The sequence below is a fragment of the Melanerpes formicivorus genome, unplaced genomic scaffold (assembly GCF_026170545.1).
Source record: "Melanerpes formicivorus ecotype bairdi unplaced genomic scaffold, bMelFor1.0.p_v2 SCAF_59, whole genome shotgun sequence".
Taxonomy (NCBI): Eukaryota; Metazoa; Chordata; class Aves; order Piciformes; family Picidae; genus Melanerpes; species Melanerpes formicivorus.
In genome coordinates, this window is record NW_027142411.1 from 4,367,967 (window position 1) to 4,394,601 (window position 26,635).

A 26,635-nucleotide genomic window follows, 5' to 3' on the forward strand; every position below is an offset into this window, starting at 1 on the left:
CCAAGGACGGTTTTCTGCTAAATAAATGTATCGATAAATACCCACAATGAGTTACACCATCACCATTAGTGACATAGTCCACATCATGCTTAATTTGGATTAGACAATTTGAAAAGCACAATTCCTTTTGACTAAACTGTTGTGTTGTTATTGTTGTTGTTAAACACTAATCTTAAATCTTTACAGTATCTCATACTCTGATAAGATGTATTCATTTATTAACTCCTAGGAAGGAAGCAAACTTCAGCATGAGCTTATCAGAGAGCTAGTTTAAGCAATGACACTGTCATCCTGTGGGCCTAAATGACATCTGCTTAGACATAGGAACCCTGAGAGACTTTTAATTAATTAATTGGTTGACAATTAATTGTTATTCTATTCCCAGTTGTCAGTGAAATGTTGCCTCTATAAGCTGTTGAGGATACAGTATAAAATCATAGTATCAGATAATTGTTTCAGTTGGAAGAGGCCCTCTAAGATAAAGTCCAACCATCATCCCAACCTCACCATGGCCACTAAACCATGTCTGACCAGGTGCCATGGTCACACATTCCTTGAACACCTCCAGGCATGGTGACTCCCTCACCTCCCCGGGCAGCCTGCTCCAACGCCTGGCAATACAGCAGTACAATGTCTCCCAGTATGCCAGTACATCAAGAGAAAGCTGCAGCTGAAACCAGGTTGGTCTCAAATGTTTCATTTAAAAATCAGAATCTCATTTTCTACATCTTGATAAAATACCAACAAGCAGTGGCTTCTGTTCCCCTCACTGGCTCTCAAAGGACACTGGCCTCATCCTTCCTTGCCACGATCCCCAGACACCCACTCAGAGCAAGGGTTACAGCTGCGGCAACCAAACACCCAGCATACAGCTGGGGATATCATCCTGCTGGCTTCCTAATTCCTGCCATGGTTCAACAAACACAGGCCACAGCTCTGCAGTGATGCTGGAGCAAGCAGGACACCCGGCCAGCACAGGCTTTGCCCTGCCAGAGCCTGCCTGGGAACAGGGCATCGCCCCAGGGCATCACCTGCAGCATGCCACTGAGCACCATGGGACCTACCACAAGCTTTGGAGTACCAAGGACAGCAGACAGGAAGCAGCAGGGCTCTGGCACGATTTATACTCATGAACCGTGCATGGGTTTTCAGGAATGTCACCTGCTGAAGACCTTCACTGCACTGGTCACAAAGGGATTCACCTGCCTGAGGCCAAAAAGGAAAAAGCAGGGAATTTGTTGTTAATATTTCATTCAGGAGGGCAAGGAGCTGCTTAGACACCATCCACATTACAGAGCCATTTGGAATTTCAGACACACATTGGATCTTTAAACAAACACACAGGCTTTAGTGATATTTTTCTTTGCCAACCACACAGGAAATTGCTTCCTTTTATCAGAAGTATGGCCTCTAAATACAGTCAGAAAGGCCATTCCTGAAGAACTGCTAAATATTTTCAACAGGCTGCAAAATCCATTCTGTTTTACAGTCCATGTGGATTGTGTGCTGCAGGTAGATAAAAGATGCCCTAAGCACTTTGCATGCTAAGTGAGTATGCAAAGTATTACCAGACCCCTTTATGTTCTCACAAGCATGATCTTATTTACTGGTTGCCTTCAAAGTGCAGTTCTTGAAGTGTTTTAATGAGAACTCAGCTTTTGTTTAAAAGATGAGTTCCATCTCCCATGGCTACAGTGAACAGTATCAGTGCCTGACCACAAATGCACACTGCTAGGTCTAAAGCCAGAGGTAAGCTGCAGACTCTGGGTTTGTGAGGAAAGCCTCAAGCCCTGATTTGTAAGAGGGTACCACAGCTCCTGAATGGCTTCAGTCTACACTAAGCACTGACCTAGGAGCAAAGCTGCATACTGCACATGTGAGCAACTGGCCTGGGAAACCCACTCCAGGGCCATGTCTTAGTCTCAACATTACAAACACAAAAGATCCCAAACATAACTCAGCAAAGCACTGGAGATTGGAAAGGACAGAGGAGTTCAGGCATTCTGTTCAGTCAAAAGCCTGTTGTGGGACCCACTTCCACTAGGTCAGTGGAGGCAGAGTGTGGCTGGCAGGAGAGACTGAACTTGCTCCACATCCAGCTCACTGCCACATTACAGTAGCAACAAACAGCTAAGGTGAAAGAGCTCTGAGCAGGAGGAGAAGGCCCGAGGGGAACAAGGGGACGCACAGATGGGTTATCCTGTCTTTGGGCCACTCCTGTCTGTCCAGTTCTGGAGCTGCTCCGAAGGAGTGTTGAACCAGTTAAAATCTGTTGTGGTTCAGAGATATAGGTATGTCCAAAGCTCAGCACGCTCCCCAGGATGCCACTGGCACCTCCCCAGACTGCAGTATTTCAGGAACATAGATCTGTGAGAAGAAGCTGCAGGTAGGATCGCATGGAAAGATCTTCTACAGCTTAAGGCCTTCTTCCAAATGCATAGCTGGTAACAGCTGCAGCAGTACCACAGACTGCCATGACAGTTCCCTCCGCTCCTAGGGCAGGTGTTTCCTTTTGCAGTTCTCAAGCAGGGTATGAGCATCCTTCCAGAGAAGTTTGTTTGTTTCAAATACCTTGCAATACTTCAGCCAGCAGGAGAAACTATGACCAAAAAGCCCCATCAATTTTATCAAGCATCATGCATGCTTTAGCAGTAGATTAACTTCTCATCTATCTCCTTGGAATATTTCAACACTCTCCTCTAGCCACATTCCCAGTAGGGAAGACCCAGGACAAATCTATTAGTGCTATGAATAGTACTGTACAGCTCACCCACATCAAAACCCATTCCTCCAGTGCAAGCTGCCACGATTAACGCTGCAGTAGTGCCGAGGGCTCCCTGTGCTAGTTCAGCTAAGGGATGGACACATTTAATGGGATTCCCATTCTGGAATGATTTAGTTTTGATAATATCCACATTCCTCAGCTGTTGTTTTGTTTTGTTGAAGCATAGCAAGTGCTGCTGGTGTGGTGGCTCTCCACCCCAGCCATACCAGCAGGTCACAGGATGCCTTGGTCTTTGCTGGGGACTCCCTCCAGGGCTAAAGATCTCAACACTGACAAGATCTTCCTGAGCCTTAACCTCAATCTCCTCCATCACCACTTAAGCCATTGACTTCTGGCTTATCCTTATCTGTGCATCATGGCCATTAAAAGCAGCAGCCCATGCACATGTAAAATCTATCCCCTACAAACACTGTGCATTTGCAGACTTACCTTATCTTTTTCAACTCCTTTCCAGAATGACATTCCATACCTCATCATATTTTACAGTCTCAGGATTGGGAACCACTGAGCTCAACCTGGCCACGGGCTCTGGAGGGGAAGGATGGAAGAGGACAAGCAGGCAGGGCTGGCTGTTCCCTTTCCCTTGCAAAACTCCCTGCTGCCACTGTTCTTACACCTTCCTATTTCAATCTGGCACAGCTGGGTGCATTTGCAGAGCATGTGTAAAGCAGAGGGGAAGAGAGCTTTGATGACACACAAACTCCAGGGAAGCTGGTGTAGGTAACAGCTCCTCCTCAGTCACCAGTAGCCAATGTTTTATTGTGACTACACTGATAGGAAATGCTTACAGAGTCAGCTTTAGAAACCAGCAATTTATGCCAGCTCCTAAAAACAGAAAGCCTTCAGCAGAGCCCTACGACAGCAGGGTCCTCACAGCCTTTTGGGCAAAGTGCTGCTTAGACATTGCTCAAAAAGTCCCAAGCCTGACAAAAACCTCTCCCTCAAACCCCCGAGCAGCCATGCCGTACCTCTTGCAAAGTGGTTCCTCCTTGCCCCGTGCAAACGAAGAGCATCTCTGGTACCATCATTCCCCTGCCACACCCAGCACCACCCTGGCTCACAGGCTAATTAAACAAAATCAGCAGGACAAAGTCCACACTGAGTGAGAATCCAGCCACCCCACCACAGCCTTTTAAAATCTATGGGTGATGACTATCAGTACAGATACTGCACATGTAAAACATTAATTAACTATTAATTTTGAGATGACTTTTTCAAGCACATTTTTAAGCCTGCCCTGGGGGCAAGTGCACACTTTGCTCCTACATTACAGATAATGCTCCAGAGAAGGATGTTTTGACCTTCCAAACCCACTGAAGGTGGGTCTCATCTTGTTTAGATACCTCTCAGGAGGAGATTAAAATCTTCATTGCAAAGATGCTTCTAATTCCTTCAGACCAAATTCTGGGGCGTGGCAGGTGGCAGCAGGCAGTTGTGCAAGCTGAGCCCGTGCCACAAACTGCTGGCTGCAACCTCAGCTGCTCAGCCAGGGCTTGCTGCCCTTCAGAGAGCTGAATATGTGCCCTCTGTCCCTGATAGCCTACAAACGGCAACGCTCTCCCCAGGGCATGGTCAGGTACAGTGCAGCATCTAGAAGAGAGGGTCTGGAGGTTGTTCTTGTTTGCTGGGGTGTGGAGTGTGGGGTCATTTGCCTGGGGTTTTAATAAAGTGTCTTTCTCATGTTCTTTTACCTCACTGCAAGCCCTCTGTCCTTTCCAGGTAACATCATTGGCTCTGGGATCTTTATTTCACCCAAAGGGGTCCTGGAGCACACCGGCTCGGTGGGACTGGCCCTCATTATCTGGGTGCTGGGCGGCGGGGTGGCCGCCCTCGGCTCGCTCTGTTATGCTGAGCTGGGAGTCACCATCCCCAAATCCGGAGGGGACTACTCCTACGTCATGGAGATTTTTGGCGGGTTAGCAGGGTAAGTGCCCTCTCTCTACAAAGTCATTTGGAAACCTATTGACATGAACTATTTTGTGTGGAAAAGACACCTAAGAAACAGAGAAGGGTGATCAATAAAAGGCTTCTGCAAAACCCTTCTTTCTGTTCCCACCGACAACACCCAATGGCCCCTAGTCAGCTGCTGCTGCCTTCCAAGGGAAGGACACTGATGCTGTCACCTCCCCCTCTGACTCACCAAGCCCGTGACAGGAAGGAGCAATGCTGTAAATGATGCTATGTCCAAGTGATGTTCTTGCTGCCAGCCGTGAGTGATCGGTGCCCTGCACTGAGGAGCTTCATGCACCAGGGAGGCCGGGCTGGAGCTGCTTGCCATAAACCAGAGCTGCTGGCGGTGCTGCACTGCTTACTGCAGCTGTTCAGTTCAGCAAACACTGTAAATGCACAGGGGGCACAAAGGCTGTCCCAGGAATATCACTGTCAGGGAGGCCAGACACCATCAGCTTCATAAAACCAAAATAATTATGCTTTCTAGGGGAGAAAACAAAAGGTGTGAGAAGTGAAGTACAGCTGGACCTGTCTTTGGTCGTTCCTCAGCTCACCCTGCACTGAGTGCTGGAAAGCACCAGGTGACACCACTGCTGTCAGAAGCCTGCTGACTGGTCCCTGCCCAGCAATTCCCTGAGAGCAGAGCAACACTCTCCTCTCCCTGGCCACACAGCTCAGCTGTGGCAGCATCTCAGCTGGTGAGCTGCTGGCTTGCAGTGCACAAGCACTATCAGAAAAGCACAACGTGGTCACCTGAAGCCAAGCAGCACTCCCATTCTTGCTTTGCAAAACACTCCACTTCTTCTCCCAAGAAAATAAACCCTGTAGGACAAAGAGCTGCCCTAGGCAAGAGGCCTCCAGGCAGGTTTCGGTGCAAAGTAGTGGGGCTCAGTCCTATCTTCCAGCAAAGCCAGCCTGAGATTGTGCCCTGCTGCACTTTGGTGAGCCACCACCTAAGGCCTGAAGCGATAGGGGCCCCTCACCAGCACCTTCAGTTTTCTACTTGGGAAGTGCCCATTTCCCCACTGACACTGAAATGCGGGGTTCCAAGCTGAAAGGAGCCCTTTGGAGCCTGTATTGTGCCTCCCCTGAGGGGGAAAAGGCCTGCTCCTCCAAAAGTCCTGTTTCCTTTTCTGGTTTAGTCCTTCTACAGCAAAGAACATCAAGTCCAGCATATAAAGCTGTAGCGCATCTGCCAAAGGATGAGTTTCCCATCAGACAGTGCAACTCTGTCACTCCCTGCTGACATTCTGCATGTTGGTGCCATCAGTTCTGCATGTATTCCAATCCAGCATGAATCAAATTCAGTGTCAGAAAGCTAATGAATTATTCACATCCCCATTAAACCACATTCTACCCAGTACCAGCTGTAACACTCCATACTACAACACAGAACCAAGGACCAATTTTGCCCAAATTATTGTTTTCAGAGTCACTCTCCCCACTCAATGCTTTTAGCTTCTTAGTCCAGATGCCTCAGGAGCCCTCCTGAAGCACTGCCCAGCTGAGCATGCACTACCCCCAGCATTTTCTTGTGCCCTCTCTTCTCTTTCCAGGTTTCTGCTGCTGTGGAGCGCAGTGCTCATCATGTACCCGACCAGCCTGGCCGTCATTGCACTGACCTTCTCCAACTACGTCCTGCAGCCTGTGTTTCCTAACTGTATCCCCCCCTATAATGCCTCCAGGATCCTCTCCATGGTGTGTTTACGTGAGTATTTGCTTCTCACACACACACACAGAGCTTGCCTCGGGTTTATGTGGGACTACTCGAAGGGCCACAGCCCCAAAGGCCCGGGGAGGTCCCCAGGCAGCCGCTGTGGGCGGTGCAGGATATCCAGTCCCTTTCCAGCACGGTGGGCTGGAGCAGGGCACAGTGGCGCCCAGACCCCTGCAGGTCTCGGGGGAAGCGGCAGCATTGAGCCGTTGGGATGGGCAGTTCTGTGCTGCCCGCAGAGCTGTGGCTGCCCGGCACGGCTCACCCACCGGCGGAGGTGACCCCCTGGCACGGATGGCTCACTACCATGTGAGCCCTTCTCTTACGCTCAGCGGCTGCAGCGTGCCCGGAAGAGCAGCGGAGCAGCAGCTCTGCACTCGCTGCTCACGGAGCCTGCGAGGGCAAAGCGGAGCCGCGGGGACCGCAGCGCCCGGCGGGGAGCTGCGGACCTGAGCGCCGAGAGCGGTTCGGGCACAGCCCAGAGCTGGGGCGAGCCCCGACCCAAGCGAGGGAGGCTGCTTTCTGCCGGGGATGCCCCAGCAGCTGGGATTCTCCTCAAGACAAGCAACTCTCCTCCTCGCCCTCCCTCTTGGCCACACCAGAGCTCCCCACAGGGAGCTTGCGCATCAGTCTGTTTCCAGTGCCTTGACTGTGTGTTCTTAAATAAACATAATTTCATTTCACTGAACTCAGTCTTTTGCTCTCCAGTCCTCCTGACCTGGGTGAACAGCTGCAGCGTTCGATGGGCAACACGCATTCAGGATATATTCACAGCAGGAAAGCTCTTAGCCCTGGCCCTTATCATTACTGTGGGCTTCATACAGATCTTTAAAGGTACTCTGTGAGACAGCTCTAACACGGGTATGGTACTGTTGCTAGCCTTGCTTTTTTGCACTCACTGCACTGTTTCGCCTTACAACCAGCCCACAGGAGTGCTGGGTTTAGCCAGGACTGTACACTCACACAGCCATAGAAAGGATGGCACAGCAGGAAATCAGCTGCACCTCCTCCAATAAGTCCCTTTCTGACCTGCCTTGTCAGTTTTGATAGAAAGAAGAAAGGAAGCTGTGGATGGTTCAGAGCAGTTACTGATTTTTAAATGTTTTTTTAATCTGTTGTATGTTCCTTACATCTGAAGCTCTCTGGGTGTAAAACAAATAAGCTCTGCTTTGCCCAGGGCATAAAGACACCTGCTTCATTTGGGGCATTAGTCAAATTTCCTACAAAAAGTCACTTATAACATTCAAGTAGGCAAAAAAAAAAGTCTCACTGATTCACCAGCATAATGGAAAGCAGGGAGCACAGGAGGCTCATAGTCTTTACCACGTGCATGATGAAGTGTGACATCTACAGAGAGCAGAGAGACTTGTTCTCTCAGTGCTAATGGCCCCACCACCTTGACAACACTTCCAGCCCTCCAGGCAGCTTATACCTTGTAAACTTTTGTGAAAGAAAACCCCAGGCAGGAGTTCACCCTGTCAGGGAGCTGTCCTTGGGCAGTGCATGCTGGCAGAGGGTCCCACGACTCAGAGCGGTGACACAGGCACTGCGGCACGGGTGGCAGTGAGGGACGTCCCTGTGCACTGCCCAGCTGCCGCCATGGACAGCACTGCAAGTGGAGTGCCAGCCCATGGTGACAAGGAGAGCACAAAGTCCCAAATCCAATAAGGAATAAGGAATAAATAATCAAAAGGAAAAGCTTAGCTCAATTCCTCCAACAGGAGGGGCAGGGGCAGCTTAACCTCTTGCTTGCGCTCTCTGTGCAGGAAACTACGAAGAGCTGACACCAAGCAATGCCTTCAACTTTTGGATGACTCCATCTGTGGGGCATTTAGCCTTAGCTTTTCTTCAAGGCTCCTTCGCCTTCAGCGGCTGGAACTTCTTGAACTATGTGACAGAAGAACTGGTTGATCCCCGCAGGCAAGTATCCATTTCCATGCTATCCACATTTGTTGAAGTTCTGAAACATTGGAGCCAGCAGGCATTTAATGAGCTGCAGCAACGTCCTTCCATGTCTGTGGGACCACTCTTTCCCAAGGAGAGAGAGAGAGATTTTTTTATGTAGGACACAAAGCAGGCAAGTTAAAGGACCACCAAAATTAAAAATGCATTGCACAAGGCATCACCTGAACCTAAGCATCCTCCCGAGAAAGCAGGATCCTTAAGGCACTGCCCAGTCACACAGAGCTTCTGTAACAGCAAAGGAACCACCCATCAGATGCCACACAAGTACCTACAGGGAGAATCACTACTGTTAGAAACATGTGGAGTTATGCTGGAAGTTGCTTGGCTTTTTCACCCAAAGGGGATCTTCCACAGACACCTGAAAGAGAAGATTAGAAAGTTGCTGCATGGTGCAGCTGCAGGCATCTGCCTGCCAGGGCGGCCGACATCGGGTAACTGCTGGTCCGGGGTACAGGAAGGGGCTTGGAAATTATTTGTCATGAGCAGGCTGGGAGAGCTGGAGGGAAAGTGAATCTTAGTTTAGTAAAGCAAAGCTGAAATGTTTCAACATTTCTGATCTGATGAAGTGATGACAACTGCCAAGAGCAGCTCTTGGAGTGTTGGTTATTCCTGGCACCCAATGCACACAGCAGTTAACCAGGAAGGAGCTGCAGCTGTGACACAGGCTGGGTGGGAAGGGACTCGAGCTGCAGCCTAGTGAGTAGCTCTGAACATGACTCCACGCTGAGTAGTGGCAAAGGGCACATCTAAAGGTCTTGGCAGGAATGAATGAACTGTGGTAACATGTTCCCCCAGTAAAACATCAACATTTTAATGGAGCACCACGGTGCCAAAGCTGAATAATGAAACCTTATGACTTAAGGCTCAGATGGCCTTAGTGGAGAAATGAGGAGGAAAATGAGTGAATGGCCTTTTTTAGGAATGATTTTTACAGCCTCTGAGGGGAAACAAGAATATTAAAGAATAATCTGATAACCAGAAACGCTTCCCATTTTCCCTAAATCTATCCAAAATCACAAAGGCTAAACAGGATTTTTAAATACTTTTTTCCAAATCTGTCCCCCAGAGAAGAATGCATCATGTGTCAGCCACAGAGCAGCTCAGGTGTGCGCCTCTGAGGAGGTCTCTGGATGGCTGGCCAAGCGCAGCTGTGCCACTGTAAGCTGCCACTGTGTTTTGTGAGCAGGCCGGGCTTACAGCATGGCATGGGCCAAGGCAGCCACCGTGACCAACAGGACCCTGGTCCTGTTCAGAGCAGGTGAAGCTGAAGCAAAACAAGGCATTTTATCCTGGTACCTGTTTCATGTTTCCACAGCATACTGCTCAGCACAACCCCAGGCCCAAGGGGAGCACGTGGCACTTTTGAGCCAGGGAACCCCCCTGCAGAGGTGCCATTCCTTAGCACTTTTAGCCTCCTCCAGCCTGCAGCAGGTCCAAGAAGTGGCAGAAGTGCTGCTCCCCTCCACATGAACCCACCCAGCTGGGTGGCCTGCCCCCAGGTTGTCGTGGTCTCACTGTGCATGACTGTAATTTCTTCTTCTCTACCCTCCCCATTCTTTTATTAGGAACCTACCTCGTGCCATATTCATATCCATCCCACTGGTGACATTTGTGTATACGTTCACCAACATTGCATATTTCACTGCCATGTCACCCCAAGAGCTCTTGTCCTCCAATGCTGTGGCAGTAGTAAGTAAACCATTCCCTGGATGTCTAAACTGCACTTTGATTTCAGTTCTGTGCTTTGCAGTGTGTTTCAGTTTCTCTGCCTTCTGTTGCTTTAGACATTTGGTGAAAAGTTACTGGGCTATTTTTCCTGGGTTATGCCAGTCTCAGTGGCCCTATCTACATTTGGAGGAATAAATGGATACCTTTTTACCTCATCCAGGTTAGATGGAGTACAATTTTATGACCATTATCTAATTTGGGGAGGGGCTGTTTTAATTTCATTTACTAAAGAAATGCTTGCTAGACATTTTGGATGTAGAGCAGGAGCTGGTGCTGGGCATGTTGGATACATTTAGTCGTGAACTGCTCTGTTTCCAATCAGCAAATGGAATGTCAAATCGGGGAGCCTCTTGCAGAATAAGCCTTACAAGCCATGGAAAGTGTTTGCAGATGCAGAGTGCCTCACAGGGCTTCAGCATGGAACCAAAGTAATTGTACATCAGTACAGTTCCAGAAGCTACAAACTAAAATGTGCTTTGCTCAAAGAGCAGCTTCAGGGCCTGGTACTCTTCCCAGCTACAGACATTTTCATTTCTGTGCTGGAAAAACTCCTTTCAGGCAGGATGCTTTGCATGCACTCTGCTGCTGGTGGGGCCAGAATCTGGAAGGTCAATTATGTTGTAGTCTACAAAGTCCATTTATATTAATCGACCTCCCTGAACTTCACTTAAAAATTATTTGTAAATTGCTGAGGAAACAGCTCAAGTACCTTGGGAGAGACAATTAACTCAGCCCTTTCCTGAGTATAATGAGGTTCAACAAATCTGAGTGCATATGTAACAGGTTTTGTACTTAAAAATTCAATCTTTAGGCACATTAAACATCTAAACCCCTTGGACACTGTAAATGTTATCTCTGAGGGGTTCTATGCCTGAGCTACGCGTGGCTGATCACCACGAGTACTCTGCAGTGTTCATCCCACCCTGGGTAAGGAGGCAATGCTGGCCAGCAGACAGGGGCTGGACAGCTTTGGGTCCTTCTCCTCAGAGGTAACAGCACCTTGGAGCACGTCCTTTCACCAATGACATGAGCTACAAAAGGCCTACTGAAGGGTCTGGTCTGAGTAACTTACACAGACAGTCTCTGGTGACCTCCCCAGCACAGCCCAGCAGCCAGAGGCTGCAGCTCCCTGCCATGGCAGTTGAGGTTAGCACTGGCACACGGCTAGGTGTTGAAGGGGCTGCTGTACAGCCAGTGCTCTCAGCTCTGCTGCTCTTATTGCCAGGCTGTGTTTCTCCGGTGCCCGGGAAGGCCACTTGCCCAGCCTGCTTGCCATGATCCACGTGAAGCGCTGCACGCCCATCCCTGCCCTGCTGGTCTGCGTAAGTCCTGCCCGTCCTGCTGGCTGCCCTCCAGCCCGCTCTCAGCAATACTGAATCACAGCGAGGGCAGCGGCAGAAACCCTGGAGAGGACCTTTTAGCCCAGAGGAGAAGTGAGTCTGCCGGTAGTGCTGCTGCTGGCGGAGCAGTTCCAGCGCCCCCGAGAGGAGAAGCCCTCGGGCTCCCTCCTGCTCCCAAGCACCCTCGATGCCTGGAGGCTTCCCCTCTTGCCCAACTTCAGCTGCAGTTTCAGCTCATTACCACATGCCCTACCCACAGCAGAGGCAGAGACTGGCGTTTGATACAGACACTTCATTTAAGACAAGATGACTTCTTTTGACCAATTCTGCCTGCTTTCCACTAGCATTCGGAAATCCCCACGGTCACTGCTGATCCCACTTGGGCAGGCCCCAGGGAGAGGACCAAGTGCTGCTAAATTCACTTACTCTCAGTAAGCAATACATCTTGTGAGGGATGATCAAGCAGTGCTCTGAGGACCACAGATCTTTTCTGTGGGCCAGAAAATTAAGTAGGAGCAGTGATTACAGCACCCTGAATGATATGTCAGACAGGAGGTCACCTGCAAAGATTTCTCTCCATTTTTACACAGCAGAGAGTTCCACCATCTCAAGGACTTCCAGATGGTACAGTTTGAAGCAAGATGCTTCACAGACTTCCCAGCAGTGAAGCTAGAACATGTGATGACAGATTACAGACATAGCTGAGGCTTTGTGACACATCCAGGCATCTGTGCCCCATAACAAACACCTTGCATGTTGGCCAGGCAGAGTTTTGGGGCAAACTGTCCAAAGCCTGCCCTGCCCCAAGCAGCCTGAGAGCACTGACCCCACAGCAGGCTCCAGCCGGCAGCTGTGCTCTGCTGGTGCCCGTGAAGCAGAACTCCTTTGTCCTTAAGGATCCATCAGCTGAAAGGACTTTCTGGCTGCAGAGGCTGCTTTGCTGACGGACAGCCCCAGGGACAAGTGGCTGCCTGAGCCGAGCTGGCCGAGCCACCAGCCACACACCAGACCCCACTCTGCTAAACCATCCCCTCGGACCACCATGCAAACCACAGGACCACACTGTCCCTCAGTTCAGCATTTGGAGGTGTTTGAGTGCAGCTCTGGGTACAGCAAACAAACAGAAACAAAAGCAGCCTGGTGAGGGCAGCCACCTGGCTCAACATGAGCAAGCCTCACCCACACATCAGGTCCCTCTTCCTCTTCCAGTGAGTCATACCTGGCTTCCTGCATGGGCAGAGGCTTCTTTGTACATCCAGAGGCCTTTTGGGCACCACCAGCGAGAGATGTGCTTTCTCTGAGCCTTTCAGCAGCCTGTGAACCAGGCCACGGGGAGCAGCTGGCACTGCCACCTGCAGGGGACCACAGCCCCACCGCTGGGGGAGCAAGCAGCCTGCAGTTCCTGGGGATCACAGCCACACTGTCAGCAGCTCTGACACTGCAGTGTCACCAGCCTCATCGCTGCCAGTGACCTGGCTGCCAACCCTGCTGCTGGCAGGAGAGGGGCAGTGTGTGATGGCAGGGGAGGGCAGGGGGGTGCCACGGCACCGACACAAATCCCTGCCCAAGTCTAAATCCATTTTGTGGTGAGATTGCTCAAGGTGTTGAAATGTCCCTGCCAAGCCAGCAAGGCTTGGAACAGAGCAAGAGAGGAACCAAAGGGTTGTTTGATTATGCTAGGGCAGAAGCCCTCCCACCCGAGAGGACTTTGACACTTAAACAGCTAATTAAGAAGACATTAAGCAAATGAGAGCCTGGAGTAACACCAACCAAAACCCTGAGTGCTTTCTGGAGGCATTTGGGTATTTAGCCTTCTGCAGGTTCTGGCCAGCAGCAGACAACATTCATAGGACCAGCACAGGCAGGGGCTCAGCTCCTGGGGTGCTGACAGGCAGGGGTGCAGGACCTGAGGATAAGAGAGTGGTGCCCAAGCCAGGTCTCCTGGCTTTATTGAGCTCTGCACAAATGAGTGCAGGCCTGGAAATTTCCACCACCTACCTGCCAGTGTTCAAGCCTGAGGCATGCTCAAAAGATAAATGGTGCTGGTCACCTGCAGCACGAGCTGCTGGCTAGAGGGGGGAAAGGACCGAGCTCCTCCAGGGCACCTGCGACATAGCCATGCACTAAGCCCAGCCCGTGAGGCTGCAGGAAACCTTCCCCTTGTCTGAAGCCCTCACCTTCAATAACTGTTAAAGCATGCAGCAGAAAGGGGTGGAGAGGGGAGCCAGAAAGCTCTGCCAGTCCTCCCAGACCTCCCTGCCTGGCAGGAGACACCTCTGCCAGAACTCCAGGTGTCATAAACAGACCTGCTGGGCTCTGGCCTCAGCATGCCCCAAGGAACCCTTGAATGTCCACTGAGCCCCAGACCCAGGGCACAGAGCGAGGATAACACTGAGCTACAGCAGGCAGCAGATGCCCAGCAGGGGCCACAAACAAAAGGAGCTTAAAGGCTTCCATGTGTTTTTTGCTGGCTTCTGTTGGGTTTAAGCTACCTTCTCTGGTAATGACTCACGTGAAGCTTCTCCCTTTGCAGTGTTTGGCCACTCTTGTCATCATGCTGGTTGGGGACACCTACACACTCATCAACTACGTGTCATTCATTAACTACCTCTGCTATGGCGTCACCATCATCGGCCTGATCGTGCTGCGCTGGAGGAAACCCAGACTCTACAGACCCATCAAGGTGATAATGTTGCAGCTAAATCTCTTGGCTGCAATAGCAGTGCCAGGGTGGGGCAGGCATACCAAGCTCTCCACCCTCCCGTTTGGAAGAACAGTTCATTTTGTGGTGCCGTGGTGATGGATAAAGTCCCCAGACCACACCCCAGGTGCCACCACGGGACGTGCAGGCAGACCCTTCCTTGTTAACTTGCCAGCACGGGCAGAGAGGACAACAGTGGGGAAGTGAAAGGGGGCACAACCCTCTCAGGGGTCCCACAGCTGCAGCACTGCCTGCAGGCCCCGCAGCCCCTGCCACTGCTCAGCCACTGCTGTTGCTCTGCACAGTTGTGCTCTGCTCTGCTTTCTCCTGGTAGGTGAACCTCCTCGTCCCCATCACTTACCTGGCGTTCTGGGCGTTTCTGCTGGTCTTCAGCTTGTACTCCGAGCCGATCGTCTGCGGAGTTGGACTCATTATCATCCTGACTGGAGTCCCAGTGTTCTTCCTTGGAATCTACTGGACAAATAAACCAAAGTGTGTAAATAGGCTAACAGGTAAGGCAGCACTCCCCGAGCTGCTGGCTGTGCCTAGGGCTGCAGTGATGCACTGGGCCTCTGGCACATGGGCACTGGAACAGCTGGGGAACTGTCTGCACCAGCCTGACCACTGCTCTCTGTCAGAATCAGTGCCTGGACACAAAGTGCTTGCCTTGGAGCAGCTGCTTTGCCCACTCTTGCCTTGTTTGCCTCTCCTTCTGGCACCAGGCAACTCCCCATCCACTGAGCTCACTCACAGCTGCTCACAGCAGCCTGTCCTGGAGCACATACTCAGTAGGGTAACTTCCAGCACAGGAAGGCTAAATAAGCTACAGGACAAATAAATGCCTGAGAGCTTTACCTTCCCCTTGCCCTGCTTTCCTCCTGCTGTGCCACCAGCACATCCTGTACAGGAGCCCTGCACAGCCTGCTGAGTTATCCCACAGCCTTAAGATGAAGCCTGGTACTGTCATTCACCCCCAGGGAAAACTGCACTTCAGTCTTTTAGTTCTGGCTGTATTTGGCTTTCAACTGTTTTGCTCCGAGGTGAGAACTTTCAAATGAGCACACTGCAACCCTTTGCTCTGACCAGAGGGTTTGCACAGGCTATGCCAGACTCTGCTGCCAAAAGCTCCCCAAGACCGGCAGGCTCCACCATGGCCACATTGCTAGCCCAGTGCCAGGAGGGCTGGCAGTCATCCCACCCTGCCATGCCTGCCATGGGGAAGGGCTGTGGATGGGTGTCCATAAAGCTGCCACCTCTTACCCTGCTGCTTCTTCCAAGTGCTGTTGTGCAGCTGAGCTGGAAAGGGCCGGAGGGGGCAGCCGGGCCGGGTGCTCCTCGGGGTAGGGCCAGGTTGGCTCACAGGTGGCAGTGCCTTGGCAGCGCTTTGGTTTGGAAGGGTTCAAGCATCCCCACTAACCACCTCCATTTGCTTTTGACAGAGTCCATCACCTGCTGGGGCCAGAAGCTGTGTTTTGTGGTCTACCCGCAGGGGGGAGTCACGGAGGAGCAGGCATCTTCAGGCTGCTCGCGGGGCCCGGCCAGCCAGGGGCCACGCAAATAGTGCAGCGGCCCCGGGCCCCGCTGGCTTCTTGTTTACATGATGAGTCTTGCAAAAAGGTGTTCTGGAAAGAAACTGCGTTTAGAGCTCCAATAGTGAAGCCCAGAAAATGAGCTACATCCTTGATGGCACCTGTAGCTTTTAGGTTTTCCCTTAAGAAATAAATTTAAAATAAAAAATAAAAAAAAAAAGGGGGGAGGAAAATAAATAAAATATAAAATAAGGTGCTGGTTATTTCCTTCTGGCAGCACACTTGTTCAGCAGTAGAAGACAGCACCGATACAGCTCTGGAATACTGACTTTAGCCACCAGAAGGGTCCATCAGAGACATACAAATGTAGGCATTTCAGAAGTAGGGCAGCTCCTGATGCCAAATCCAAGTGGAGATATCAAAACACAGTGAGGAGACCTTGGAACACAGATGCCTGCAGGAGAATCCCTGTCACTGTCCCTGGGCAAGGTGAATCCCCACACAACACATGAGATGTTGAAGTTAAAACAGAAAGGACCACCCACCCACATTCCTGCAGGGCACAGTGCCTCTGCTGGGGTCTCCGAGCACCCACGGCTAGCCCTGCTGCAGGCAGCTCACCGAGTTGGACACCAAGCATCCTGGGCAGGCCTTAGAGAAAAGGGTACAACATAAACAAGTCTGCTTGGCTGATCAGACATCATTTGGTGACACAGAAAAATGCCCAGAAGTAGTGATGAAAATGTTTGGAAGTAGTTTTGCAGAGGCAGAGCTGTGTTCCGGATGGGCACGGTGCTTGTCACACCACCTGGGAACTTGTGTGAGGCTCAGTGTGACTCACAGGGGACAGAGACGTGGAAGGGTTTGCAGGGGTCTCAGCAGAGGGAACTCAGCAAGCTCAACAATTCTCCTTCCTGAAGCATCAGGTGACATCACACTGCTTCAGAGACCAATGCCCCATTTCATCCATGCTCCGCCAAGAAAGGAGTTTCAACCCTTCTCACATCAGATGCTCTGCATAAGGTGTTTTGCATATTTGATTTGTGGCAAACACTAGGAACATAATTTAGTTCATGTACTGGATTAACATGCAGAGGCTTGCTGCTGCTGCAGCAATATGGCCATGTTCACACCAGAGAACCCTGGGAAAATGCAAAAGGCAGGAACAGCTCTGAGGGATATTTTAAATCCCTACTATTCTTTGTCAACGCAACCACCACAAAACCTGTCACATTCAGCAGCCTTGGTAGCAGCCATGTGAATAGAATAAACCAGGTTGGAAGAGACCCTCAAGATCATCGAGTCCTACCTATCATCCAACACCACCCAACCAACTAAACCATGGCACCAAGCACCCTATCCAGTCTCCTCCTGAACACCTCCAATGATGGTGACTCCACCACCTCCCTGGGCAGCACATTCCAATGGGCAATCACTCTCCCTGTGTAGAACTTCTTCCTAACCTCCAGCCTAAACCTCCCCTGGCACAGCTTGAGACTGTGCCCTCTTGTTCTGGTGCTGATTGCCTGGGAGAAGAGACCAACCTCTGCCTGTCTACAACCTCCCTTCAGGTAGTTGTAGAGAGCATTAAGGTCACCCCTGAGTCTCCTCCTCTCCAGGCTAAGCAACCCCAGCTCCCTCAGCCTCTCCTCATAGGGCTTGTGTTCCAAACCCCTCACCAACTTTGTTGCCCTTATCTGGACACATTCCAGCAACTCAACATCTTTCTTTCAGCTCTTTTCTTTCAGCTTTTGAAGTACCTTTCTAGGTATTGCAGGCCCTGCTGTAAAAGTCAAGCATCCATCTTACTGTGGCAAGTATCCGCATACTGCAATGGTCTCAGAGACTCAAAATCAGGAATGAGCTCCAGGAACTTCTCCTTCCAGCATAGTGCAAGACTTTAATTTTTAATGTGGATTCATCTCACCAAACCTTCAGACGACAGGCACTAAAAAACATACAATTTACACTGCTCTCTTTGTATCCAGCTGTTAATCAAGAGTCTAAAATGTGGCTTCAGCTAAAGAACAGGTGTGGGTCTGTGTGGGACTCTGTGCACAGAGCTAAGGAGACATTCCCCATTTTACAGCATGTTATGGATGTGCAAAGCTTGCTGATGAGCATCCTGCCTGCTCAGCTTGCTCTGCCAACAACGCTTCGTGCACTGCACACTTCCCCTGCTCTCACTGGCTGAACACCACTCCAACATCCAGCTCACCTTGGAGGCTCTCATGATTTCCACAGTTCAAAACCCACTCTCTGTGGTATAATTTCCAACAGATTAATTTTTTCAGTAACTTTATTACCTAGTGGGCAGATTAAACGTAAGCCGGTGCCAGCAGTAGTGCTGCTTCCAGAGCTGCTGGATGGTTCTGTGGCTTTGCTTTTGCTTGTTAAATAATTACAGTATGAAACTTTGCAGCTCCTACAAAAACGAGTCTGGATGGTAATGAGAAAGGTTAGTAAGAATAATAATGATAATAACAATAGTAATAACAACAACAACAGTGATGCTACCAAGGCTTGTTTAAGGAAATCAAAAGCAAAATTAGGGGATCAGTTCCCTCATAGTGGTTAACTGGGTTTGGCTCAAAGGTTCCCTGATTCTATTGCCATGCTGTCAAATAATCAATATCTGGCCTTAAAAATGAAGGCTGAGTTTATACCAGGATGATTTAGTAGAGCCCACGTTCAAATTCCATACCAGTCCTGAAAAAGTATTCCACAAGGTCTCATTTCAGTCTTCAGCTTATTTCCAGCTTCATCGCTGCACCCACAGCTCCGGCATCACTGTTTGAAGCCTTTGCGAAAGTTAGAGCCTGATGTGTGCAAGTTCTACCCACAGAAATCAATGCAGAGGACTAGAAATATGAATTCCCAAGGTGAATGAGACTCAGCAGCACACTCAAGGCTGTCTAAGCATGATTATTTTGAAGGACGCAGCAACAGTCCAAGGGAGGCACAACTCTTTGTCTTTTAAAGCCCAAAAAGCGAAAGAAAAGCCCTGGGACACTGGGCAGGACAAGCATGTGAGGAACACTTTTGATACTTGGCAGGGAAAGGCAAGTTGTTTCCCAAAGAATGGAGTTTAAACAAAGCTTTCAAAGCAATGCCACACTGTGTAACTCTGTGGTATATGCTGTTCCATTTATGCAGCAGGAAACAGGAGAGGTTGCAGTGCAGAAAAACACTCTGCTGTTGGTTCTCCAGTGCAGGCAGTAACACAACACTCAGAGGACTTCAGGGAACGAGACACGGCAGGGATCACCCAGAGCAGCACCTGTCAGACAGAGTCACTAAAGGGTGCATTGGGGCTCTCCCACCTGCATTATCACAGCACTGAGGCAAGCAGCCACAGAGCAGGGGCTGGGAAGATTGTCCTCTGCCAAAGAGCAGGCTGCTCAACAGCAAACGGCAGCTGGGTGGGCACCCGTAGGGGAAATGAGGCAGGGCTACTGCTGGCCCAGCCCCTCTCAAGTGTTTCCATCAACTTGCCAAAGGAATTGGTTGTTTTCAGTTCACTTCAGCACACACACCAGAAGAGCTTGATCTCAGCAAGGTCAGGGGTCAGGTCAGAGCGTCCACCCAGCTCAGGAAGCGGCGATGAGTCACTGTGTGCTTAGTGTTGGAAACATCTTTACAAAAAAAGTATCCAACTTATGCAGAGAGGATTTCATTAGCCACGCTCAATCACTTCTGAAAGCACAACTGTGCCTCGGCCTCTGCCCAGGGACTGGAGCTGGTGACCCTAGGAGAGCACCACCAGGGCCTGGGGAGGAGCTGCAGTGGGCTGGGGAGCCCAAGACAAAGCCTGCTGCTGTTTCCTTTCCATGCACAAGCGAATGCTGTGAAATCAACAGTGCCTCTCCCTGTCAAAGAGCTGAAGCTAAATAAAATTACTCAGTTTTTGAGGGGAAACCAGGCAAATCAACAACCAACCAACCCCCAGCAAACCCACTGGCCCACGTTTACTTTGCAGAGACCTTTGCCAAGGTATTTTTCATTTCTCTCTTATTTGTGAATTATTGAAACCTCAAAATCAAAACCTATTTGCTTTCCAGCCCCTTCACACCAAGCACCAAATGACAAGTTAGCAATCATTCAGCTGCTGAGGTGTTTCTTAGGAGAAATACTGAAGTACACATCATACATGAAAATGTTAAAAGACAAAATCAAAGGTAAACCTTGCTGGAATTTGTAGCTTCTAAACATGTAAAGACAGCTGAGCCCCGGATCAGGGGGTTGCACTCGCCTGGGTCACCTCTGTCCTCTGTCGTGAACACCAGCAAAGCCTCTTTATTACTTAATGCTTCTCTCACTTCAGCAAGAAGCTTCTGCACTTGGACACAAAAAAGAAAATCCAAGGAAAAGATCACAAAGTGACTGAGACATGCTGTGAGGCCAAAAATAAACATCTGAAGTCCTAAGGTAAAAGATAGCAAGAGAAGGAAGGAAGAGCCAGATGGCATCACGAGGCAGGAAACACAAAGAATGAAGAGGGAATAAAACATAATACTCTACCACTCACATCAGCCTTGGCCACCATGTAATGCCTGCAGCCAAGAACACAAGAGCCAGACTCTGCAAAGGGGAGGATTGAATAGAGCTGGCCAGGGGGACACTGACAGAGACAGGGGAAAGGTCAGTACCTGCAGCTCAGCCCCCCATGCAGCCAGCCACAGGTATGAGATTTTAAATCCTAATGCCTGGGAGACTGAACTCAGCTTCCCTGCAAAGACAAAAAATGCTGAAGACATAGAAGCAGTTCCTCTTCCTCTCAGAGGAAGTTCTGAGTGAAAAATACACAATTCCCTCGTGGCTTTTCAAGTGAGCTCCTTGGTTTGTTGTGCTGGAGAGGCTGCCTGCGATCCACTGCAAGTGCAGAGGTGCCGTTCATTGCTCCATTCCCACTTAATGGGCTGCACTCCTTTGGGCATTACATCAGGGCAGGGTTGGTAGTGTCACTGCTGGTGCAACTGCTCCCACAGCTGAATCAGCACTTCACGACAAAGCAAACACTCTTTCCACTAGGTCAGGAGGCACTGCCCCTCTGCATCATGCTGTGTCCTGCCACCCTTCATCGCTGCAGATAAATCCAGATGACCACAAAGTCTGTCCAGTTCTCTTCAACGAAGATTTCCAAGTCTGTAGACAAAATCTCTGCCAACACAAAATAACTCAGCTTTCACCTTCTGCTGAAGAGCAGCGGCATGCAGCCAGCAGTCCCCTCCAAAGCACAGGACCGGAAGGGGAAGCATCAGCAAAACAAGAATTGCCCTCAGCGATGGGAACCAGGGGGTATACTTCAGAGATGATTGGGTTTTAACCACCTTAGGAGCTGTGCCCTTTAGGTTTCTGAATTGGGATATCTGTATACACGTATTTTAAAGGTAGTTTATGTGACACTGAATTGCTTGTGATAAGAAGTCACATGTACTGTCTGTAGAAGCACCTGCACAGCCTTAGCTACCAGAAAAAGCAGGTAGCAAAAAGAAGACCGAAAGCAAACCACCCAAACCAAACCACCCAACCCCACTGTCATGGGCTGAGCTGCAGCTGCTGCTGATGTTCATACCATGCTGCCATGCCAGCTTCACAAGGGAAGTGCTGCCTGGAGCAAAGCCCCATGGGGCTTGCAGTTCAGACTGGAACACAAGAGGCCTCCTGTGCCGCTTGCTGGCTTCTGGTTTCTGCGTCTGAGTTTGGTCTCTTCCACTGGTGGCTGCAGGGCAGTGGGAGGTTGCTGGCTTCTGCTGCTGCATTTTGCTGCAAAACAAGCTCAGGTCATTGTGCATTGGATCACTGCCAGTAGAACTCTCTTTTATGTCAACCCAGAGGAGGTTTTGTGCTACTTTCCCTCCCATCTGCATGGCAGGGGGGAGAGGGCTTGTGGGCTGTGCCAACCCAGGACACCCTCCTTTCATATTCACTTCAGTGTAGAGTCAAACAAAGGTCATGGCACCCTGGATCTGTGGTGTTAGAGTGAACCCACAGGCTCTGGACACACGACATTGATTAACAATTAACTTATCCAAAGCAAGAGTAAAGCCCAGCGATGCCCAGCAGCCTCCTTGCTCAGTGCCATTGTGCAGGAAGCAGCAGACACTGGCAGCCACGATGCCATACCTGAACCATAGCCCTCTACACACAGTATGGTACAACGTCAGAGCTAACTGAATAGATACCACATGGAAATAATGAGAATGACTGAAATTAACTGAAAGAAGAGAGCAGAAGACACCCAGCACACTGAAGGGATGTCCGAGACACCCACAAGCTGGAAGGTGCCAGGATTTCAGCCACAAACATTCCCCATGTCTTTACAGCAGCAACAGAACACAAAGTGTTCACTTTCCCTTGGTGCTGCCTGTGAGCCTCAATCCCTCTTTTCACCAGCACAGATACCCTTCTCCGTTCAGAGGGGTGTTTAGGGAGGGCTGGGGGCATTTTGCTGCTCGATCTGCAAAAAGAGAGCAGAAAAACATTGCCAAAATAATCAAAACTTTAACAAGTTTATTGGTTGATAACCTTTAGGTTGCATTGTCATTAAGGTGTGGTATTTTCCACTAAGGAATGTGACAATGAGACCTTCCTGTTCTCAGCTCTGGAACAGCAGAAGTTACTTCTCTCTTTTTTTAACGAGTTCTGGGTTGGAAGGGGCAGCCTGCACGAGGCAGAGCAGCGTGCTGGGACGGCTGGTTCCTGCTCCATGCTTGCAGGAGCCGGAGGTTTCTTTGGGTATTGACATTCCAGGACACTGCACCACGCTTGTTCGTGCTCACAGCAAAGCCAGAGATTTCCTCTGCAAAATTAACAGCAAATTTGTCACCTCTGCCTCCAGGGAAGAGGAGCCAGGAGAGAACACTGCTGTGCAGAACACAAAAGCTGAGCGCTGACAGAGCCCCAGCCTCCTATCTGTCGTCAGTGCCAGGCTGCACACATTTCTGTATGCTTCAAGCAGCACATTTTCTTTAATCTGGATGTAAGGTTCTAAAAATAAAATCTTCTTGATGACATTTTCACTGAGTTCCCACATGGATCAGCACACAAAATATGGGCAATATAGGTAAGAGATTACGTGAAGATACAGATCTCAAAGTAGGAGTGTCAGCTGTTAAGGGTTGCTCCCCAGACACAGCAGTGTTCTGATGCACATTCAAGAGCTTTCCAGTGCTGACAACTTAAGGCAGAGGACAACCAACATTTTGTTATAGAAATACATTTCTGTAAGAGAACTCAGTCATTTTCTCAGGTCCTTCGTGTCTGCACAGTATTAGCCTTGAAGTATAAGCTTCCCCTGAGTTACACTACTACTTTTCACATACAATTCTATGTATTTAAAATTACTTTCAGACCCCCAATAAATAAATAATAGCACTAAAATCTGAGTCCTTGGACGCAAACGACACAAGCAGTGTAAGGACTACAGTGCAGGGCCTTGCAAAGGTGGAATGCACCTGCAATGCTTACAAATGCACCAAAAGCAAGGGCTCCTTCAGAACTACACATCCTTTGATGACATGAGCTCTGATCACAAAAGCACTTGGGAAAAATCAGTGAGCAATGTTTGTTTTATGTAACTATGACCCTTCTTTGACCATGGCCCTTCCTGCTACTAATGCCCTGAAGGAGTTTGAATCTTCTGCCTCTGGTATGCACTGTATGAAAACAATTGGCAACTGAAGAGGGATAAAGAAAAATCACTGCAATTTAATTCTTCATGTAAAGCCAGAGTCCTATTCCTTGTTCTCTCCAAGGCACTCCCAAAGGAAGCCAAGCAAAAGATCCAGGGCAAAATGTAGCCCATGTAAAGGAAAAGCATCTTTGACACTTTGATGTAAACTTCACTGTTCCCTGCAGACACCTGTTTGTTTGCCTTTGCAGCCAGGAGGGTCCTGTGCAGAGGTCCATCTCAGTATGGCAAGTTCAGTTAGTAAGTCTGGGCAACTTGAATTCCCACAGCAATGAACACAGTACTTATAGAGCAGCAGCAGCAACTGCCTTGTTATCTCATTTATAAAGCATTTGAGTTTGCACTGTGCCATGGGCCACCTGAAGCAGAGCTCTTACAACAGCATGGAGAAGCCTGGCCAAAGCCCCAGCCATGGCAGCAGGACCATGTGCTGCCCTTCCACATCCAGTCACTCCTGGATAAGCAAGGTCACCCCTCTTCCAGAGAAGTGACTTGTGCTTAATTACACTCTGAGACTCAAAAAGGCACGAGCTCACATTTAAGGGCTGCACGATCCACAGTGTCAGCTTTGAAAATGGCACTGCTCTATTTCAGTTCTTAACAGAAAAGAGCAAACAGAGCAGCATCCTCTAGAAATAACCCTTCCTGATTTACACACCTGCAGCTGGGCTGCAGATTCACAAGGAAACTTCTGCAGCAGATTTGATTCCCAAAGCAAGGCCTGATCCTGACAGCCCCCAAGCATGCAGCACTTCTACTGCAGCCAGCGGAGCTGGGAGGCCTCGGTGTCCACAGGGCACAGCATAACTGGTGTAATCATAAAAGTGCCTGAAAACAGAGGGGAGAAGGGGAAGAAGAAGGTGGGGAGAAAGCAAACAATTCTTCCACCTTCACAGTATCACTACTGATGAGAACGTAACACAGGAGAAAACAAAATACTGCTGCAGCTGGGCCTCAATGCACCCCACTGGCACTGGACACTGCTCACCTCTCACCACACAGCTGCAGCTGGGCCTCAATGCACCCCACTGGCACTGGACACTGCTCACCTCTCACCACACAGCTGCAGCTGGGCCTCAATGCACCCCACTGGCACTGGACACTGCTCACCTCTCACCACACAGCTGCAGCTGGGCCTCAATGCACCCCACTGGCACTGGACACTGCTCACCTCTCACCACACAGCTGCAGCACATCAGACAGCTGGTATCACGCTGGGGAGTCTACGCAGAAACTTTGGCTTCAGTGGGTCTTCAAGGTACCTATTGCCATCAAAACACTCTGCAGGCAGCAAAGGAAAGGCACCGTTTCTATAAAGAGGAATCGACAAAGGATTTAATTTTTAAGTATTGGTAATTAAAATTACCTTGTAATGAAATTCTGCTATCTAAAAGGACAATGCTACTTCGAGTTTACTACTAATAGTTACAATGGCTGGTGCCTGTGCCAGGTTCCAAAGGACTTCTCTCTAGGTGCAGTAAGACCACTTGAAAAGGAAAGAAACACTAATTCCCTGAATGCAGAGAATGAAAGCACAGAAGAAATACCAGGGATGGAGGTGTCCCCACACTGCAGTGACACATTCTTCTCCTAGCCCCTGAGGTCACACACTGGCCTACTGCTGCCCTGCTGGAGTGTCAGCAATAACAACAAAGACAAAAACTTCTCCCGTTCAGCCTGGTTCTGCACTCCCTGAGAGATAAAAGGGCTTGAAGAGCTGAAGCTATCAGCACAGACACTGTGCCCACCAGCAAAGTGCACTGATGTACAAACAACCAAGTTACAAAACTTACAGGGCCAACCAAAACCTTTTATTAGCAAACAAGTAAAGATTCATCATCACTGGTGTTGATCTCAGAGAGGGGAGTAGAGGACTCTAACATTGGCACTTCCACAGAATGGCAACAAGCTGCATGGATGCCCAGGGGCTCCCCGTGGAAGGAGTTGGGGCAGCATGGGCTCTGTCCATCCGCTGGGACGTGAACATGCGTGGGGCTGCCTGCATAAGCAGACTCCCACTTCCTTGAGGGTAAGCCAGAGAGCTCTTCACCCAGCGGGTGACTTCTGCTGAAAGCGCTGTCCTCTGGGACAGTCCTCCTGGATGCCAACCCTCCGTGCATCGTTTCTGCAATGCTTTCAGACAGAGGATCTCTGAAAGCCTTTCCTGAATCCACTTTCCCGCTCTGCCCAAGCTCACTGGCAGAGGAGTCAGCAGCCGCAGGTTTCTCAGCACGCCCCAGCTCAGGCTCCACTGCCGGGCAAGGATTTGCTGAGACATTCGAAGGTGCCGGCTCTGCGATTGCAGTCTCTGGCTGCAAGCTGCTACATCCAGCTTCCTGCGCCCCCCTGGCCTGACTGCAGCCATTGGCCTCGGGACCAGGCCCGTCAGAGGAAGGCGGAGGACTCCCAACGGTCCCATCGGCAGGGTTGAGGATTCCATCGCCCAGCGTGGTCTGTGTGGTGCGGGCTGGCGTCAGGAGCGGGATCTGCCCTCTCGCCCGAGGCCTGTGGAAGAGTCTGTTCCAGAGCCTGCCCAGGCGCCGCCGCGAGGAGCTGCGCCGCGAGGAGTGGCGCCGCATCTGCCGCCGCATGGCTGTGCGCAGGTTCTGCAGCACCGACGCCTGCAACACAGGGGTGGCAAGGTGAGACTGCTGCAACACTGGGGTGACTGCACAGGGTCGCAGGGCAGCTCCCCAGCTCTGCCCTCCCCACCACTCTCCCTGCCTTGCCAGAACTCTCAGGCTTGCTCCCTGCGCTGCCTCCTTAAACATGTGATTTTCATCGACTGTTTGGAGATACCAAAGGAAGCTCTGTCTCTACCTAAAGATTCTCTCTTAGCACTTCCTGCATGAGGGAACGTAAGCTCTGCTTGTCTGCCTGGGAAGATGCTCCACTCGTGGGATGGCATCAACACTAAAGAACCAGAGTGCAGACCACCAAGCCCTCTGTCATCAGCCACAGCAGAGGATGCTCCAAAGCTGATGACATCAGCAGAGAAAAAAGACCAAGGCAAACCACTTCTCCACTCTGCTAGCAAACTGCAAGTGTTTTATGGCCGTAGGAATTGTGTTACAGTTGGATGCTTTTGACAGGGTACAGGAGAGTTTTGAGAACTTGATGAAACAGAAGAAAGACTTCCCAGTAATGCACTTGTAAATGAAAAATAATGCCCTGATTTCCCCAGAACAGTGCTAGAGGCCTTACTTCTTCATCCTCTCAGGCACACTTCA

General features: G+C 50.1%; 2 protein-coding genes across 4 annotated transcripts in view; one reads left to right on the forward strand and one right to left on the reverse strand.

Annotated features, from left to right (window-relative positions):
• The window catches only part of SLC7A10 (solute carrier family 7 member 10), a 30,902-nt gene extending 13,813 nt beyond the window's left edge, over positions 1-17,089 (forward strand). The window contains exons 2-11 of the mRNA XM_068161686.1: positions 4,505-4,709; positions 6,292-6,443; positions 7,158-7,283; positions 8,216-8,369; positions 9,980-10,103; positions 10,199-10,302; positions 11,368-11,464; positions 14,016-14,165; positions 14,518-14,695; positions 15,623-17,089. Coding sequence (XP_068017787.1) covers positions 4,505-4,709; positions 6,292-6,443; positions 7,158-7,283; positions 8,216-8,369; positions 9,980-10,103; positions 10,199-10,302; positions 11,368-11,464; positions 14,016-14,165; positions 14,518-14,695; positions 15,623-15,744 — 1,412 coding nt within the window. The 3' untranslated portion in view covers positions 15,745-17,089. The remainder of the gene's footprint in view (positions 1-4,504; positions 4,710-6,291; positions 6,444-7,157; positions 7,284-8,215; positions 8,370-9,979; positions 10,104-10,198; positions 10,303-11,367; positions 11,465-14,015; positions 14,166-14,517; positions 14,696-15,622) is intronic.
• Positions 17,090-22,210: 5,121 nt separating this feature from the next.
• The window catches only part of LRP3 (LDL receptor related protein 3), a 28,227-nt gene continuing 23,802 nt past the window's right edge, over positions 22,211-26,635 (reverse strand). For all 3 annotated transcript variants that reach the window (XM_068161687.1, XM_068161688.1, XM_068161689.1), the window contains one exon: positions 22,211-26,026. In XM_068161687.1, the coding sequence (XP_068017788.1) occupies positions 25,220-26,026 (807 nt within the window). In that variant the 3' untranslated portion in view covers positions 22,211-25,219. The remainder of the gene's footprint in view (positions 26,027-26,635) is intronic.